We start from the raw sequence: 16211 nt of genomic DNA, 5'->3' as shown, positions 1-16211 counted from the left end.
GAACTCTTCACGCCATGGGTGGCATTGAGTGCATAACACCAGCAAAATGTGTCAATGCAAGTGCTCCTGTGCCACGATTTACAATCCCAAAAGCAAAAAGTATCCTTCCATCTTATGGCTTTCAGCCAATGACACCTTACCAGCGTCCGCCTAAGCCTGGGACATCTTTAGTAGTGTTGGGAGATGTCAGAATAGCCCTTTCCCAACCTAAAATAGTTGTAAATGTTTGTCTTGCTGACACCCTATGGCTCATTAACTACCAACTGAGTGACAAACCAAGTCCAGGTTGGAATGGATTCATTGATGCTTTTAATTCAGTACGACTACCGTTATGGTCTTAATTGCACCACGAAGCATGGGATACTGCACTGGATACGGATGTGCGACCGCGCTACTTGCAATGAAGATGACATCACCGACAATAACATTTAACAGCAGGTAGTTGCATCATAAGTTTATATGCGATATTAAAATATAATGGTAATCAATTATAGCAACGATATATAGATGATTCTATTTTCAGATCGGAACGAACAAATTACAGCATTATATTTAACCAATTCCAAAGACTAAGCATAGTGAGTTGCAAGAAATGTCAAAAGGGTTAATGGCTTTAACAAGTCCATTAAGAACAAAAGAGAAAAAGCTCCATTTTGTAAATATTTTGTAAATTTATATCATTATTATGGATATATTTTTAGGTTAATATAAATAACATTTATGCTTAGAGCGTATTAAACTCCTTAATTATATATTACCCTAATACATGAGTTCAAAACGCTTAATTTGAGACATAAATAATGCCTTTCTGACAAAAGCTTCAAAAGATACATACAAAATCTAAATTTCCAACATAATGGCAGTTTTTTCAAGATGGCAGCCGTTCCCCAACTGGGATTTCTTGGGACTTTGTGTGGGCCACTCAGAATATTGTTCTGAACGTTTCCACCAATTTTCAGCCTGTTATCAATTTTGTCCGGGTCAAGGTAATTTTTTGTCTAATTGCACTGGACTAATGTCTTCGTGACCGCGGGAGAATATCAAGGAATTGGCGCGATCATGAGAGGTGATGATGGTGTCTACTACGCGGGCAAATGTCAAGATATTGCCGCGATCACGGGAGATGACAATGATGTGTTCGTAAACGTGAGAGTGGAAGGCGCTCTCAATTTTTCCGTGATCGCAGTTCATAGTTCACCACGATAGCGGAAGATGATCTCAATAGTACCATGTTTACGGATTACCTATTCAAATTGTCATGACGACATTGTGTGCGAGCACATAGAAGACCGTAGTCTCAGAGAGGAAGCAATATGAGAGAAAATCCATTTTCTCCAGCCCCCTAGCGGCTACCTGGTCTTGCGTTTGTAAGTTTATGGCTATTAAATAATTTTTGATTTTGGTAAAGAGACCCTCCCTGATTCTCTTTAATGTATGGTTATTTCATAACTTCAAAATTACCCAGGTATCGTGACTATTTCATCGTTATTTTGGACGAACTACGCTCCGCTACCATTTGTAACCGGAGTCCCAACTCCATTGATTAAAAGGGTGAAGCCCTTGGAAGCGCAAAATCAATGGTAAAATTCCGGCTAAAAGGTGGAGGACCAAACAATAACAAAACAAGAGCTGGCTGGACACAAAATTTTAATTTATTTAATAAAATAACAATATAAAAATATAAAAACAGGAGTCCCTTTAAAATAACAAGGCGATGCAGCATTAGTTTTCTTGAAATAAAGTTACTTCAACATACATATTTTTTTAAATTTTAAAACGTAAAACATATAATTGTAAATTTAGTATGTAAGTTATTCTCAATTAAGTTTAAGTTAAAAATGTTTAAGTTACGTTGGTCGCCTTGAAATAAAGTCTCTCAAAAAATAATTAACTTAATACTGATTGAGCCTACAATTGATTGTCTGGGGGTTTGGCCTACACATTAAATGGATAAATAACATACATTAAAACATAGAACCTACAAATATCACAATCAAACGTGGTCGCATTGGTTTATCAAAACCGGCCCAAAATAAATTATTTTCCCACAGTCAAGGGGTGTTAAACAGAAATTAAAATATGAAAATAGAGTGAGTTGAAAAACAAATTTAGAATATTTAGAAAAAAAAACAAGTTAATTAAATTAAACCACAGGTAAAAAGATTACAAAATATTTTTAACGTTCCTTAAACATCTTCTCCAGATGTAGCAATAGGGAATTCATTTTTATAACGTTGAAAGGTTTTTTTTAAGACAATCACCGCTGGTACCGCTCTCCATTCTTGGGCGAGACCTGTGGAATATCTCATACGATGGTATGTTTACAGAAATTCGCTTAGTCTGTAGATTTGCTGCGGCGGGGGTATTTAAAGTTATCAACAAAAATAGATTTTATCATGTTTTGATCTTACGAACGACTTGCCGCTTGAAGAAAAATACATGCTTCATGTATCACGTGCGTCCTCCATAAACATAAATGGATTGATTGACGTAAGTTGTAATCATTAATTTAAACATCAATCCGTTTGCTACAAATCAATCATGATGAACATGTATCACTTCGCCAAAGCGAAAAAAATTATGAAATATTTGCTCTCATTTAATTCGTTTTGAATATAAACAAAGGAGTATTTATCAAGGTTAAAGATGTATTCTCTTAAGTATAAACAAAAATGTATTCAAATTATTGAAGTGTAAGACAAAGTACAATTTAATAAGACAACTAAGGTAAAATGGGATTCCTTTTGGTTAAGTGTAATATGAAGTTGTATTTAATATGCCTAAGTATTAGAGCAAATAAAATGTTAAAAGAATCACATTAAAATGTATAAGGGTATAGCAGTACGAGATGAAATGGAATTGATATCACGTGGGATCAAGTAGGGACTTCATCTTGATACTAAGCGTGGGCTAACTACATGATACACCCTGCACACTGGACGCTAATGTATAATCGTTTGTCACAGCTCATAAGTTACATTTGTTGTTTTCCTATTGCCAAGTTCAAGTTTGGATCGTTCTCGGGTTTCAGGGACTACTTCTTTGTCTCCTTTGTTGTATTCCGGGATATCTCTTTATGGTGGACACGCTTTTATCGGTAATTCCAAAGAGAATACATTATGCGGTATCGACCTCGTATTTTATTTTACCACGTCATGTTGAAAATATTGACGAATTGTTGCCATTAATTCAATCGAATACGTCTATGCTATCAGGGGAAACACATACATGTTACCAAGTACGTGATTTAAATAAAAACATTTCTTGGTCAACATTAAGAAATATCCTTTTGCAAAGTTATTATTTTGTCAACATAACAACTATGTTATACTGCTAAGGAATTTGGAGGTGAGGCTAAACCTAAATACCCACGCAGCAGCAAACCTGCAGACTAAGCGAATTTCCATCTACCTGGCTGGAATTCCACTAAATTATTCCCTTAAAATCATATTTATTTCATATTTAAACATCATTAATTTTAATGAGTACTTAGGTTTGCTGCTACAAGGAAGAAAATAGGGGGGTTTTATTGAAAAATTGATAGCTTAGTATAAAGTGTACAACATTTCAAAATTTAATTAAAATATGTCCATAGACAAGTAAGCTACAACAGTTTATTTATTCTCCATAAGAATAACATGGTGATTTTAAATTTAAACTTGTTTGGGATTTCTTCCGTAGCCGTTAGGCATACAACAATGCATCAATATACCATATTATTTGTTTTTTTAGCTGTACAAAATGGCTTGAAAAGAAATTGAAAAATTTTATGTTTTCAGGGTAAAAAAATGAGAGAACCCCATTTTTACCCCATAAAAACCCCATAAACCCCTGTTCCCATAGTCCGAACATGCTGATTCGCGAACTCGTTCGAATAAATGTAGGTTTACACCAAATTTCATCAAAACCAGATCATTTTAGCTAGAGCTATCGTGCTAACGGACACATAGGTCTGTATAACTATATAAATATCTTATTTATATGAATTTGAACGGATGGTGTTTTTGGCCTCTGGGAACCTCAAAACGAAAAAGTAAATCGGCCCGGGTCCAGGTCTTACCATGAGACCTACGGTAATAGCTTATTTCCTATATGGGAATTTCGCTAAAAGAGGTCTTCTTGATTTTAACTAAAATTATTTCACATTCACTCTGAATTCTTTGCCAATTTTTACATTTTCTTTTATTGTGGTTTTGAAAATAATTGTAAAATACAAAACTATACAAACACGTGCTGAATACCTCCTTTATGATTTTCTCTGAATATCTAGGAACATCTTAAGCTTTGATTAAATTATTCCTTGTTGTTTCAGTTGTTCCTTACACAAACTCGAAGATTTTTTATTTTGTTTGTTTTTGTTATGTTGTACAGTTTGTGTAGGCCTATGTATTTTTATCTCTGGATTTTGCGCTGACTCTTGGAAATAAACAAATAAATTACAATTACAAACAGATTAACACAGTTTTTCCACACATTATCAACCATTTATTTTCTTACGCTTAATAAAGTCTTCGTTAGTTGATGTTTAGCTTGTCTGAAAAATGGTTTTACGTAAATTTCGGCCGTAAACTTGATGGGTCGACTTCCACCACACCCTTAAATGGGCTTAAGCTGCATTCTTTTATAATTATTGGTCTACTCACGACAAAGATATCCCCTGGCGTAAAACATAGGAAATATTTTAATACTCCTTACTCACGTAATTACTTGGGTGGGCATTAATTGCGCCAAATGACCTGAGTCAGGTAGTCGAGTATTCCTGAATTGCGCCAACTACTCCAGGGAACCACCCGATACGTTCATTAGATGCACCAAGTGGTGGCCCTCTTTGACTGTATCATTGTGTAGGTTAGGTTAGGATGACACGTAAACAAGGACATTCCTTCTGTCGGCAAGTTACCCGCACCTGGCTTGGACTTGGCGCAACTAAGGAACATTTGTTGTGACCCTTTGACGGCTTGGTGTAGTTAAGGAACTCTTTGGCGCAATCAATGCACGGCCGTTTGACTGCTGTCCTGTCCTGATAGCGTCAACTTTTTTTACTAATCGTAATGGAAAATGTACATTTTTTAGACCAATCGTCCATAAAATTTATCCTTACAAATTGTTATGTTAAAACAATTCCCAAAGAGAGCGGGTTCTTTCTCCTCCCTTATCGGGACACGTGAGAGTCGCAGAATCTATTTGACATTCCAGATACCACAAGTAGCTGGATCTGTTATCACAGTGTCTGACATACTTGTGGTATCAACTGATACAGAGGTCATCTAGCGAGCCATTGGCCATCCCCAGTACTGCCGTGTATACACTCCGGTTACTACCACATGGTGACCATGCGAATATACCCGACGTCCAGGAGGAATATCGTTATCGAAAGATAACATCGGACCTGGTTTCACCCAAAGGTTTGTGTTTTTATCCGTTAACCGTGTAGTAAATTTATCCGTTTCACACGAGTTTCAATTGGGATAAAGTGACTGTGCATTGAAACACTTTGCTGCAACAGTTTAACCATGTTTAAAATTCTTCCGTTGCCGTTCAAAGGTAAGTTATGGATTTGTTTGGAGTAGAGTAGGGTAGGCCTACTAGTCGCTACTACTATAACTTAAGTTTGTCTGAACCCAATTAAGATGAAAACATATACTGAATAGAAATCGGTTTAGTATTTATGTCGCAACAGAAAATTTACATTTGTCAGGTATTTTATGAACTGTTAATGTACTTCCATTATTCTTATACTATATTGTATTATATTATATTATATCTTATATATTCTTCTACCATACTACTAGGCCGAATTACACGCGGTTGGTACCAAATGAAAGATATTTTCCTGTAGATGGGCAGAATCCCTTTACAAATCAAAATAGGCAAACAATAGGCACAAACAAATTAATTTTAAATTTAAAAAAATTAACATGGACCACATGGGTTGTCATGTTGGTGACGAAATAACAAAATATAAACAGAAAATCAAAACAAATGTAAGAAATTCCAACCACATGTTTTATTTACGGCGTGGGGGTGAAAATAGAGAAGTTTGCAAAATACATACTTTTGGTCGAGTTTTCGACTACTGGGCGAGCTCTCGTATAATATATTATAAATCTTATATATTATATTGGAAGTATTCTTGTATAATGAATGTTAAATTACTATGGATATTGTGTTAATTAATATAAGTTGTTTCCTTATGAAAAAGACACAGACATATTGTCTACGATAAAATGTAAGATAACCCACAATTGTTTATAAATCAAATACTTATTAAGGTTTTTATTCATAAAAATAATGAATTACTATGGCTAATGTAAAATTTTCGTTATTTATATTTTAAATCAGGGGCCTTAGCACCTATACTTAATAACATTACAATAAATTAACCACCAAAAAATCTTCTTTTAACAGTAATTTATACTACCTTCTCAAAAATAGTTAGGAAAACACTTTTTTTAATTTTTATATATTTGGGTATAATGTTATATTGTTGTAAGTTAAAATAGTAAACATTCAGGATATTTTATGTGAAAGAATATTTAGTTTTTTTAATATGACTTCCATAATCATGATTTAATTTCGATAAATTTAAAACTTAGAATATAGTTAAGCTCTTATAATTTTTTTACAGAGATTTTGTTAGTTTGCGATGAGAGAGAGTAAGACACTCACGTCCCCTACATGCAACCATCAAGTTAGTTGTAGTTTGAAATCAAGACTCAAATGGTCAAGTGCTTGTTTTATCAAATAATCTCTATCATTCTCATTGTCTACACCCGTCTAACAGTTGTCCACATAAAATGATTTCTGTAATTTATTAGCAACAGACTATAAAAAATCTGGTGCATTATGTAATAAATTATTGATTTCATCCCCTAACAAAAAGGGCTGCATGTAAGTCCAAATACGACTATACGAGTATGTATGTCTCGTAGTATGTCGATACACTTTTTATATTGAGTAATAACAGAATCCAATAATACTGAATATTTTGGCAACCATAATTATTTAGAGGGAAAATCTAGCTTTTAGCGAATTTCCCATATAGGGAATAAGCTATTACTGTAGTGCTCATGGTAAGACCTGGACCCGGAACCGATTTATATATATATATGTCCCAAGCACGATAACTCGAGCATAAATGATCCGATGTTGATGAAATTTGGTATAAACGTGTAAACCTACATGTATTCGAAGGAGTTCGCGAACCAGCATGATTTGACTATGGGGACGGGGGTTTATGGGAGGTTCTATGGGTAAAAATCAGGGTTTCCTATTTTTGACCCCAAAAACATAAAATTTAGCAATTTTTTTCCAAACCATTTTGAAGAGCTTAAAAACAAATAATTTAGTATATTGATGCGTTGTTATGCGCCTAATGATTTCGGATAAAATTCAAAAATAGGGTAATTTAAATTCAAAATTCCCATGTTATTCTTATGGAGAATAAGTAAACTGTTTTAGTTTGCTTGTTTATGAACATATTTTGATCAAATAAACTATTAACATAAAAAAAAACACTTCTACCCTTCCTGTTGCAGCAAACCTTTGTACTCGTTAAACTAATTATATTAAAATAGGGAATAAATGTGATATTTTTAAGGAGACATTTTAGTGTAAATCCAATCAGGCAAATGGAAATTCGCTTAGTCTGCAGGTTTGCTGCGGCGGGGGTATTTGTAACATGCCTTCGTTTCAGACAACCTGCCACGGTAAAAGCTTCTTCCCTATAGGGGAAATTTGCAAAAACGTATATAAAACCTTTATATAAATACGAATACTATATACAACTTCAGCCAAAAAAATACTATCACTAAAAATATTTTATTTTACTAAAATTTCCCTTAATAGTTTTCTGAACTCACTAATGGATGCTACCAAGGATTTGCAACAGTTCAGTTATCTATAAATACACTCTTGTTGGCTCATGAGAATATTCTCCCTGAGTAGGCTACCTACCTCCATAATACAGGGTGTCCCATAAGTAAACAGCCAAACTCCGGGAAATGGATCTATGGGTCAAAATAAAGAGAAAATAAAATATAAAACTTTTTCCAAAATCTCTTTCTTACCAGATATCCACCATTTTGCATTTTTCACATAAACATTTTTATCTTTAGATTGTTCCAACTGATCATTATGAAACTTCGTATGTGGGTTTAGGTAGAAGCGACTAGCGACCCATGTGAGAAAAAATTTTTATCTTGATACAATTCAAAATTCAAAATGGCGACCATTAAATTAATGAGAAATGCCAATTTAGTGGATGTTTACACAAAAAGTTTATAAGAAAAGTAAATTTTCTCTTATACTCTAAGAAAATTAGTTCTTCTCAATGGAATAAAAATGGTTTTTTATTTGTTGAAGACACGTCTATTAACGAGCATTCAGAATTTTATATTTTATTTCCCATATAGATAACTTAGGAAACAGCATTTTATATCTTGGTAACAGGCGTAAATGTAACGATTTGTTTCAAGTGTTTTAAACCGAATTAAAAAGTAAAAATGTTTCAGAATTATTTTCAAACTTGGGGGATTAAAGATTAAAAAATCCGAGATTAAAAACAACCCCCCCCCCTAAAAAAATTAATAAATAAAAGCCCTGCGTAATGATCATATCAGGCCGGGCTTCATAATTTATATATGTTGGTTTACTCAATAAAATCTTATTTAATTCAAATATAATTATTTTAAGAGGGATGTCGTGCCTGAGAATACAAAATTTAAAATTACTATATCTTTACTCCTGAAAGCCCTAAAACAAAATCATAGTTAACCTGTGAAAAAATAACCTTTCCCAGTATAAATTCGTCAATAACTATAAGTCCCCATCAGTAAATAAAACAAACCCAGTCATATTAACTGTCTTGTCGTGTTGGTGTGAGTATCTGCAAGCGTTATCATTGTTGTCTCATGTGTCTCATGTTGTCTCAAGTGGACGTGTTTATTTGGGCAAGAATATGTTTACTCTCATGTCCCGTTATCTAATGGCCAAATATTGCTTCTTAGCAAGTTATAAATATAGATAGTCGGCTATGTATAATATACTATTGATATTTACTAGATTTAAATCTTATTAACTTATATTACAGTAACTAGGAATACGATATCCAATTCTTAGAAAATAAAACTTAATCTACTTTGCTTTATTCTAATAATTTGAAAGGAAACTTAGAACCACAATATTAATACATTAAGATTCACCCTAGGCCATTCAACATAGCTACTTAAAAGCTGAAGGATCTCTAACAATTGGCTTTATATATATATATATATATATAATATATATATAAAATGTAAAAATATATATATATATATAGTATATAAATATATATATATATATATATATAATGTATAAAAAATATAGCATGTCTTAAATTAATTACATGCTTTGCAACGGGGAAGGACGCAGAAGAGGAAAAATAATATTCTTCTTAAAAATTAATATACTGTATGAAATAATTCCACACCCACCAATGATTTTAGGGACGAAATTTATTTGTAGTGCTTAGTTTAATTAATGGTTATTTATTTCATTTCAGCGAAGTGGTGAAATATTATTGGGCTAACTAGTACGATTTAAGTGGTCATGATGCACTTATAAATAATGTAACTGTATGATTTCATTTTTTAAAAGACAATACAAAGTGTGTTTACTTGAAAAATCTACGTATTAAAAAGTCTATAGGTGAAAAATAATCTGATATATAGGAAAGTTTTGCGAAGTATACAATAAATTAATTGATATTGATGTTACACAAAATATATAGGTATTACCTAAATCTTTGATTTTAACCAGTCCTCATTACTTTTAGCTCATTTCAAAAGTAAGCAAGAAAAATAATACAAAACTTTGACTAACTTTCGTTGATGAAAAATAGCCATATTGTTAATTGGAACAAATTTCATCAATGTAAATAAAACATCAACAACCTAACAGCCATTGTGGTAACTGTAATATTGAGTGTCTTTTACCCGTTGTTCAAGGGATTTAAATGTACACACTTACCATTCATTATTGAAACAGTGGTTAATTATGGTGTTACAATTATTTAACTGTACCACTTTAACCATTGATTTCATAAATATAAGTCAAAGGCGTATTATTTATAGCATTCTCCTCTTTACATATTTCTCCTCTTACATATTCCTCTTTGGTTTAATTTAAACATCAGTGTAGCAAAACACAATCACTAAACTATCGAAATGACAAAAATGATTGATGCAAAGAGCAAAAGTCAATTTGAAATAAGAATTAATATTTTGCCTGAGCATTTAAACGGATTTACACATGAAACGCAGGTCAAACGACTTAACATTTTAGAATATGATACAAAGCTAATTTTCACTGATAGTAGTTGCAGTACCCAAAGGGATTGGAAAATATTTAAGAGAAAAAGCTCCATTATTTGTGATGTAAAATTAAAATTATGATTACAGAACTTTTTAACAACCAAAATGGGGTAAACATTATTCTTCGTTCATTTGTATATCTGTACAAAAACCAAAATTTGTATCTTTAATTTGAAAAACTCTATATTTCGTTGCCGAAAAAAGCTTTCAAATAGTACATGATAAACATTGCAACTTTACAAAAAATAATAATTCTCATAAGCTTAACTTTGAAAACTGAGGTGCAGAGCCTACCTAGGTTGATACAACGGTTATAAAATCTGATTTTGTCTTACAATCAATGACAAATTCTTTAAAAATAAGCTTACTTGATAGTTGTACGACATGCTATTTATTTGTTTTGTTTTTTTTTCAATCGGCTGTGTGGGATTTTTGATTGAAATGAATTTGAAAGTTCTGCCTACATTGTTACAACAATGCAAATGTGACCATGATAGGTTTTCTCGTTGTTGTCATAGAGACCAATGTTTTAAGATGCACAACATAATAAAAAAATCATCATTATGGATCGGTTTTTTGGACACCGTAAGTAAGTAGTGAAAGTAGGTGCCCCACGAGAGGTCGACATGTTTCAATATTAATATGCCATAAATACCAAATACGCTAGAAATTGAAAATGTATTAAAATTAGCTCTTGCTAATTCACATTTAGTTTCGATAGTATAGATTTATGTAGTACAGATATCGCCTGTTGAAATAATTGTAAGTTAGAATTTTTTCGCATTAAGTTCAAAATGGATCGTTCGATCTTATGTGATATATTTGGGAAAGATTATATTTCATATTTATGGAGATTGAGTTAAGCCTGAATATTCTTGTTGGACAGGCTATCAATCATACCATATTACTATGTTGTGCCACTGACTTATACTAGAATTGGTATAATGGGATTTAACTTAAGCATTTTACTTCCATTAGTCAAATCACAAATATTATAAACATGGCTTCCTTAAACATTTTGCGGCAATCTTACCATTTGATCCTAAATTTAATTTTCTTAAATTAAATAGTTAGTATTTTTTTTTTTACAAAATGGAAACAAAACTACCGTTTTTAAGCTGATCACAAGTTCAGAGATACCGAGCTACCTACCTAGTACCAACATATCAAATTTCATAAAAATCAGACCACAGGTGGTGTATGTGTTTCTGTAAACATCCACACACACAGACATCACCACCGCATTGTTGGGTTTAGGGGGACACAAAACCCCCCCAAAACATAAACTCGAATTTTTTTTACGAAAACAATACTTTTCTCCATATACATGTACTATTATATGTATAAGGGGAGAAAGTAAAAACTGATCTCAAAATACCGAATGCGACCAAGAAAGCATGTTTCATATCAGATAAATATATACATATAATAAATAAAATACTCCCGTCGCAGCAAACCTGCAGACTAAGCGAATGTCCATTTACCTGGCTAGAATTCCACCCAATTATTTCCTTTAAATTGTCAGATCTAGTTCCTATTTAAATATCATTAATATCAGTGAGTACTTAGGTTTGCTGCTACAGGTAAGATAATAGGTGTTTTTATAAAAAAAATTGATATTTTAGAATGAAATAAAAAAATGTTCCAATTTATCATTAAAATATGTCCATTGAAAGCAAGTTACAACAGTTTATATTCTCCAAAAGAATAACATGGTAAATTTTAATTTAAATTTTTTGTAATTTCTTCTGTAACCGTTAGGCATACAACAACATTTTATTGTACATTATTTTAGCTCTACAAAATGGTTTGGAAATAAATTGCAAAATTATATGTTTTAGGGTGAAAAATGGTAAAACCCCATATTTGCCCCGTAAACCCCTCCCCCATAAACCGCAGTTACCGTAGTCTGATCATGCTGGTTCGCGAACTCGTTCAAATAAATGTTGGTTTACACAATTATACCAATTTGAACGGGGGTGTTTCCGGCCGTTGGGGACCTCAAAACGAAAACGGAAATCGGTCCCGGGTCCAGAGGTCTTACCATGAGACCTACGGTAATAGCGTATTCCCTCTATGGGAAATTCGCTAAAATGTCTTGGGGTTGAAGCAAACCCGGTTTATGATAGGGTTCTTTGTTTGGAGATCGTTTTCTTTGTCATATGTTAGAAGACGAGATTCAGAAGCTATAAGGAACTCATCAAGTTTTATGGAAGCCACAAAGTACGGTATAAATGTTAATGCTTGAATATAAATCCCAGCCACAATCAAGTAACTACTAGTACACTGACAACTCTTGGGTCCACGTTAACTTGTCATCGACTATACATTTTATATTCCACATTAGAAGAAGTGAGTAATATTACAAAAATCATAACATTAATTAAATTCTTCTTTATAAAATTGAAAAAAAGTTTGGATTGCTTACACAAAACATATTTTAAAACACGTTTAATGTAATCGTATTAGCAGCTATTGCGTGTTAAATAAATATCGGTTAACATATTTAACCCTTTACAAACTTTATTTTTTACAACATCAAGGCCAGTCTACTGACATTTTCCCGTCTCTTTAGATTCCTCCTATTTACATAAATGAGTGTGATGTAAATTTAATTCATTCATTATTATTTTATTTGAATAATGCGACAGTATTACATTATTTAACACGTTTATAAAACGATTGTTTTAAAGAAACATCTGTATAATTGATCCCAACATAGTTGTATTCAACAGCTGATCTAAACATAGTGTATTGTAAAATTGTTGACTAACCTGACCGGTACAGAATTTTGCATATAATCTCTTATCTCTTGATAGGTTAAAGTTTCAGAGCTAGTTCGTGAAGGTAATAATAACATAATAGTTGCTAGTGGGGCTAAAATACTATTGATGTCCGTGCGGTAACCGGGTAAGAATATACCCTGGACTGTAGTATTCTCTGAAGGGGTGACCGGCGCATTGGCAGTCCCTGGGAGTGCAGTTGTGTTGAAGAGGCTGATGGATAGTCTCAGTTGGTCGTCAGGAGCCAGCCAATTCGGTCCTTGGTCAGGAAGTGTGGCATGGATGCAGAGGCTCTGCATTGCGACTGGAGACCTCCTCCGGCAGGTCAGGTATGTGGTGCTAGGCAAACGAAAGTCGGGGTCCGGGTAACTGGGGTAGGGGTTATGTCCCTGGGGTATACTCGTTCCTGGGTATACCGGACCAACCTTGCAACAAGATGCGCTTGATCACACAGACAAGGAATAACACAATCCAAAAAAAATATTACAGAGCTCAGTTGAACAAGATTTGAGGTTGAAACTGTAGCGAAACACTTTTGGTCGTAGCTCCAAGCTCCAGATGCCACCTTCAGCGAGAAACTCGAGGTCCTCCCCAACTTCCAAAAAGTGAGGGCATCTCGAGAAAGAAGAGTGATCTGCGCCCTTTGTGGATTGCAGTTTCTTCGGCAGCAGTTAGATAATGCTCATCAGGAGAAAATCAACCTTCTGGCCGAGGCAATCTACCTCATCAATAAAATGGAGGGATCATAGAAGGTCCAGACAAAACCTCTCGAAGGCAAAGGACTGTGTTGCCGTAGTAATCGAGATAAACGAATTGAAAAGAGTCTCTATGAACATGAGCTTGTGAGCTTAACAAAAATCAGGCAACGAAAGAGAACGGGCAACGAAAGAGAACGGGCAAAGAAATTGACATCAGGTAGCCCTGTCTTGTCACTATGACTTTACCCTAAGTTAGACATCTAGAAGACTTTTGATGCCAAAACAGATATCAAGGCAAGGGCATAGGACCATTTAGACGACGCTTTCTGTTGGGCACGATCCCGTCTCAAAGTTCGATCCCGTCGCCTACAGCGACCGGGAAGAGCTTGTCCCACTCCCAACGGCGCCTCTTCCACTAGTAACACTAAATGTAACACTAGATGTAACACTAAGGATGCAGTCGTAGCACTACTGGATGTGGGTATTTGGAAGAAGCAGATCACCTAGAAGAAAAAGAGGATGCTTGTGCGGGATCTTGCTGCCTCTACCACAGCTATCGCGGCTATATGACACAAATGTGTCTAACACAGACTGCCATATTCACCAACCTTGGGTGGAACGGTTGCATGACGAGGCAGACTTCTACCTCATCAGATATTGCCAGGTAGCAGATTTTTTTCATTGGACTTGATGAGTAGGTCCGGTTCAGCAAACTACATTTACTGCCCGGGAGTTCCCAATGACGGGGACTATAACTGGTGGTTTCACAGACCAGGGGCCGAAGAGGAGAAGGGGTTTGTAGTGGGTAGTCGACGGGTCTTGAAACCGGTGAAGCCCCAAGCTACGGGCCACCTGTGTACGTAAATCATTCTCCTGCATCTCCTGAAACAATTAACACTTAACTTTTAAAGTAATAAAAAATTTTATGTTGTTAATTTCTTGCTCTACACGCTATACACGTTCATTTTACGCACTTAACTGCATGAGCCTTAACGAATGCTTGTCAACAGCATTTTTTTAATCCCACGATTGTCTTTCCCTTTCATTATGATGAGTCAGTCGTCTTATTTATTAGCTTTCCTACATTTTACACATAAAGATAATTGCACATTATAAGTATTTCATTGCTGATTTTATATTCTTTAGGAAATGCATGTGTTACCGAGGGACTCTTGAGATTGAGGTATTATTCAGGTTCTAATTCAATAATCATGATAATATTATTATTGAACACCATTTATTGAAAAAATAGAACCGACTTTAAAAAAAATCTACTACCTCTCAAATACTGAGCACTTTAAATTTAAGTCCGTGCCAAACTTGAACTTGAATCGGATATGTTAACTAGAACTAACTCGAACCGTAAATGTACCTCTAGGAAATATTTTCCAAGGACGTTCAGTTTAGTGCACGGATATTTTCCTGACGATTTAAATGCCCGTGGACGAAGTGTTGGAAACCGAACGTGTTTTGCAGCATACAGTAGTTAATGGGCCATTGTAAATCGAGTTTTTGTGCTGGAATCAACACAAAAAAGGGGGCAAATGAATAGTTTGCCAGAGATAGAGAAGTTATGATTCAAAATCTCCTAATTCAGGTAGGCTACTTTTCCTCATAATAGTCATTATTCACAAATCACTGATATCAATGTGAGACTGGAGGCGGTGCAAAGACTTCATTGCCGTTTTGAACTTGAATCAGACCATTAAAATTGTATAACTTGTCTCACAAAATATAATTACAATGTTGGGTACATTATAGGACCTCGATTGCAGGACCTTCAAGATGATTTAATGTAAGGCTACACTCCATACAGAGGTTTGGGCTATACACAAAATATACAAATCAACGAATTTCAAGATCGTAGTTGTACTTGCTATCAAGGATCTTGTATAGTTTATACTGAACCATTTGTTCTATTTTGCTACATTTATATTTACAGCGATTCTTAAATTTATTCTTTCTATTGTGTTTATTATTTTTTAAATGCATGTTACAAAGTGTCAGGTGGTGAATTCGTTAGCTTTTGATTAGAATATTATTTCATCGTCCTTTAAAAAAAGAATTGGGATTATTTTAACAACAACAAAATTTAACGTAAATGCGTTAAAGGAAACTACAGTGCTTTACTGCTTGGTCTATTATATAAAATAGCTACGGTTACCGTTATTTGTTTCAATAATAATTTGATAGCTTGCACATTTCCCAATCCCCCTGATTATTAAAGATTTTTATTCTAACTACGCAAACACTCCGAGTACTCGTCATGCCCAATCTGAATCTGCTACAAGATGCCGATTACAACACTGAATCTAGATAAACTTAGTAGTTCTAGTTAAAGTGGTTAGGTAATCCAAATCCATACGGTATCTTTTCAT

General features: G+C 34.1%; 1 protein-coding gene across 2 annotated transcripts in view; it reads left to right on the top strand.

The window, feature by feature from the left end:
* Positions 1-5323: 5323 nt before the first annotated feature.
* LOC128998477 (scavenger receptor class B member 1-like) overlaps positions 5324-16211 on the top strand; it is a 154270-nt gene continuing 143382 nt past the window's right edge. The window contains exon 1 of one of the 2 annotated variants that reach the window (XM_054424620.1): positions 5324-5405. Coding sequence is in view for 1 of the 2 variants with exons in the window: in XM_054424617.1 (XP_054280592.1) it covers positions 5514-5544 (31 nt within the window). In the remaining variant the exon portion in view is untranslated. Of the gene's footprint in view, positions 5545-16211 lie in introns of both variants that reach the window. The other variant, XM_054424617.1, reaches the window with a different exon arrangement.

This window comes from Macrosteles quadrilineatus, unplaced genomic scaffold (genome assembly GCF_028750875.1).
Source record: "Macrosteles quadrilineatus isolate MER2022 unplaced genomic scaffold, UCM_ALF_1.0 Scaffold_7__1_contigs__length_78375512, whole genome shotgun sequence".
Taxonomy (NCBI): Eukaryota; Metazoa; Arthropoda; class Insecta; order Hemiptera; family Cicadellidae; genus Macrosteles; species Macrosteles quadrilineatus.
The sequence above is the reverse complement of the archived record's forward strand: the minus strand, read 5'-3'. Positions and strand labels throughout refer to the sequence as shown.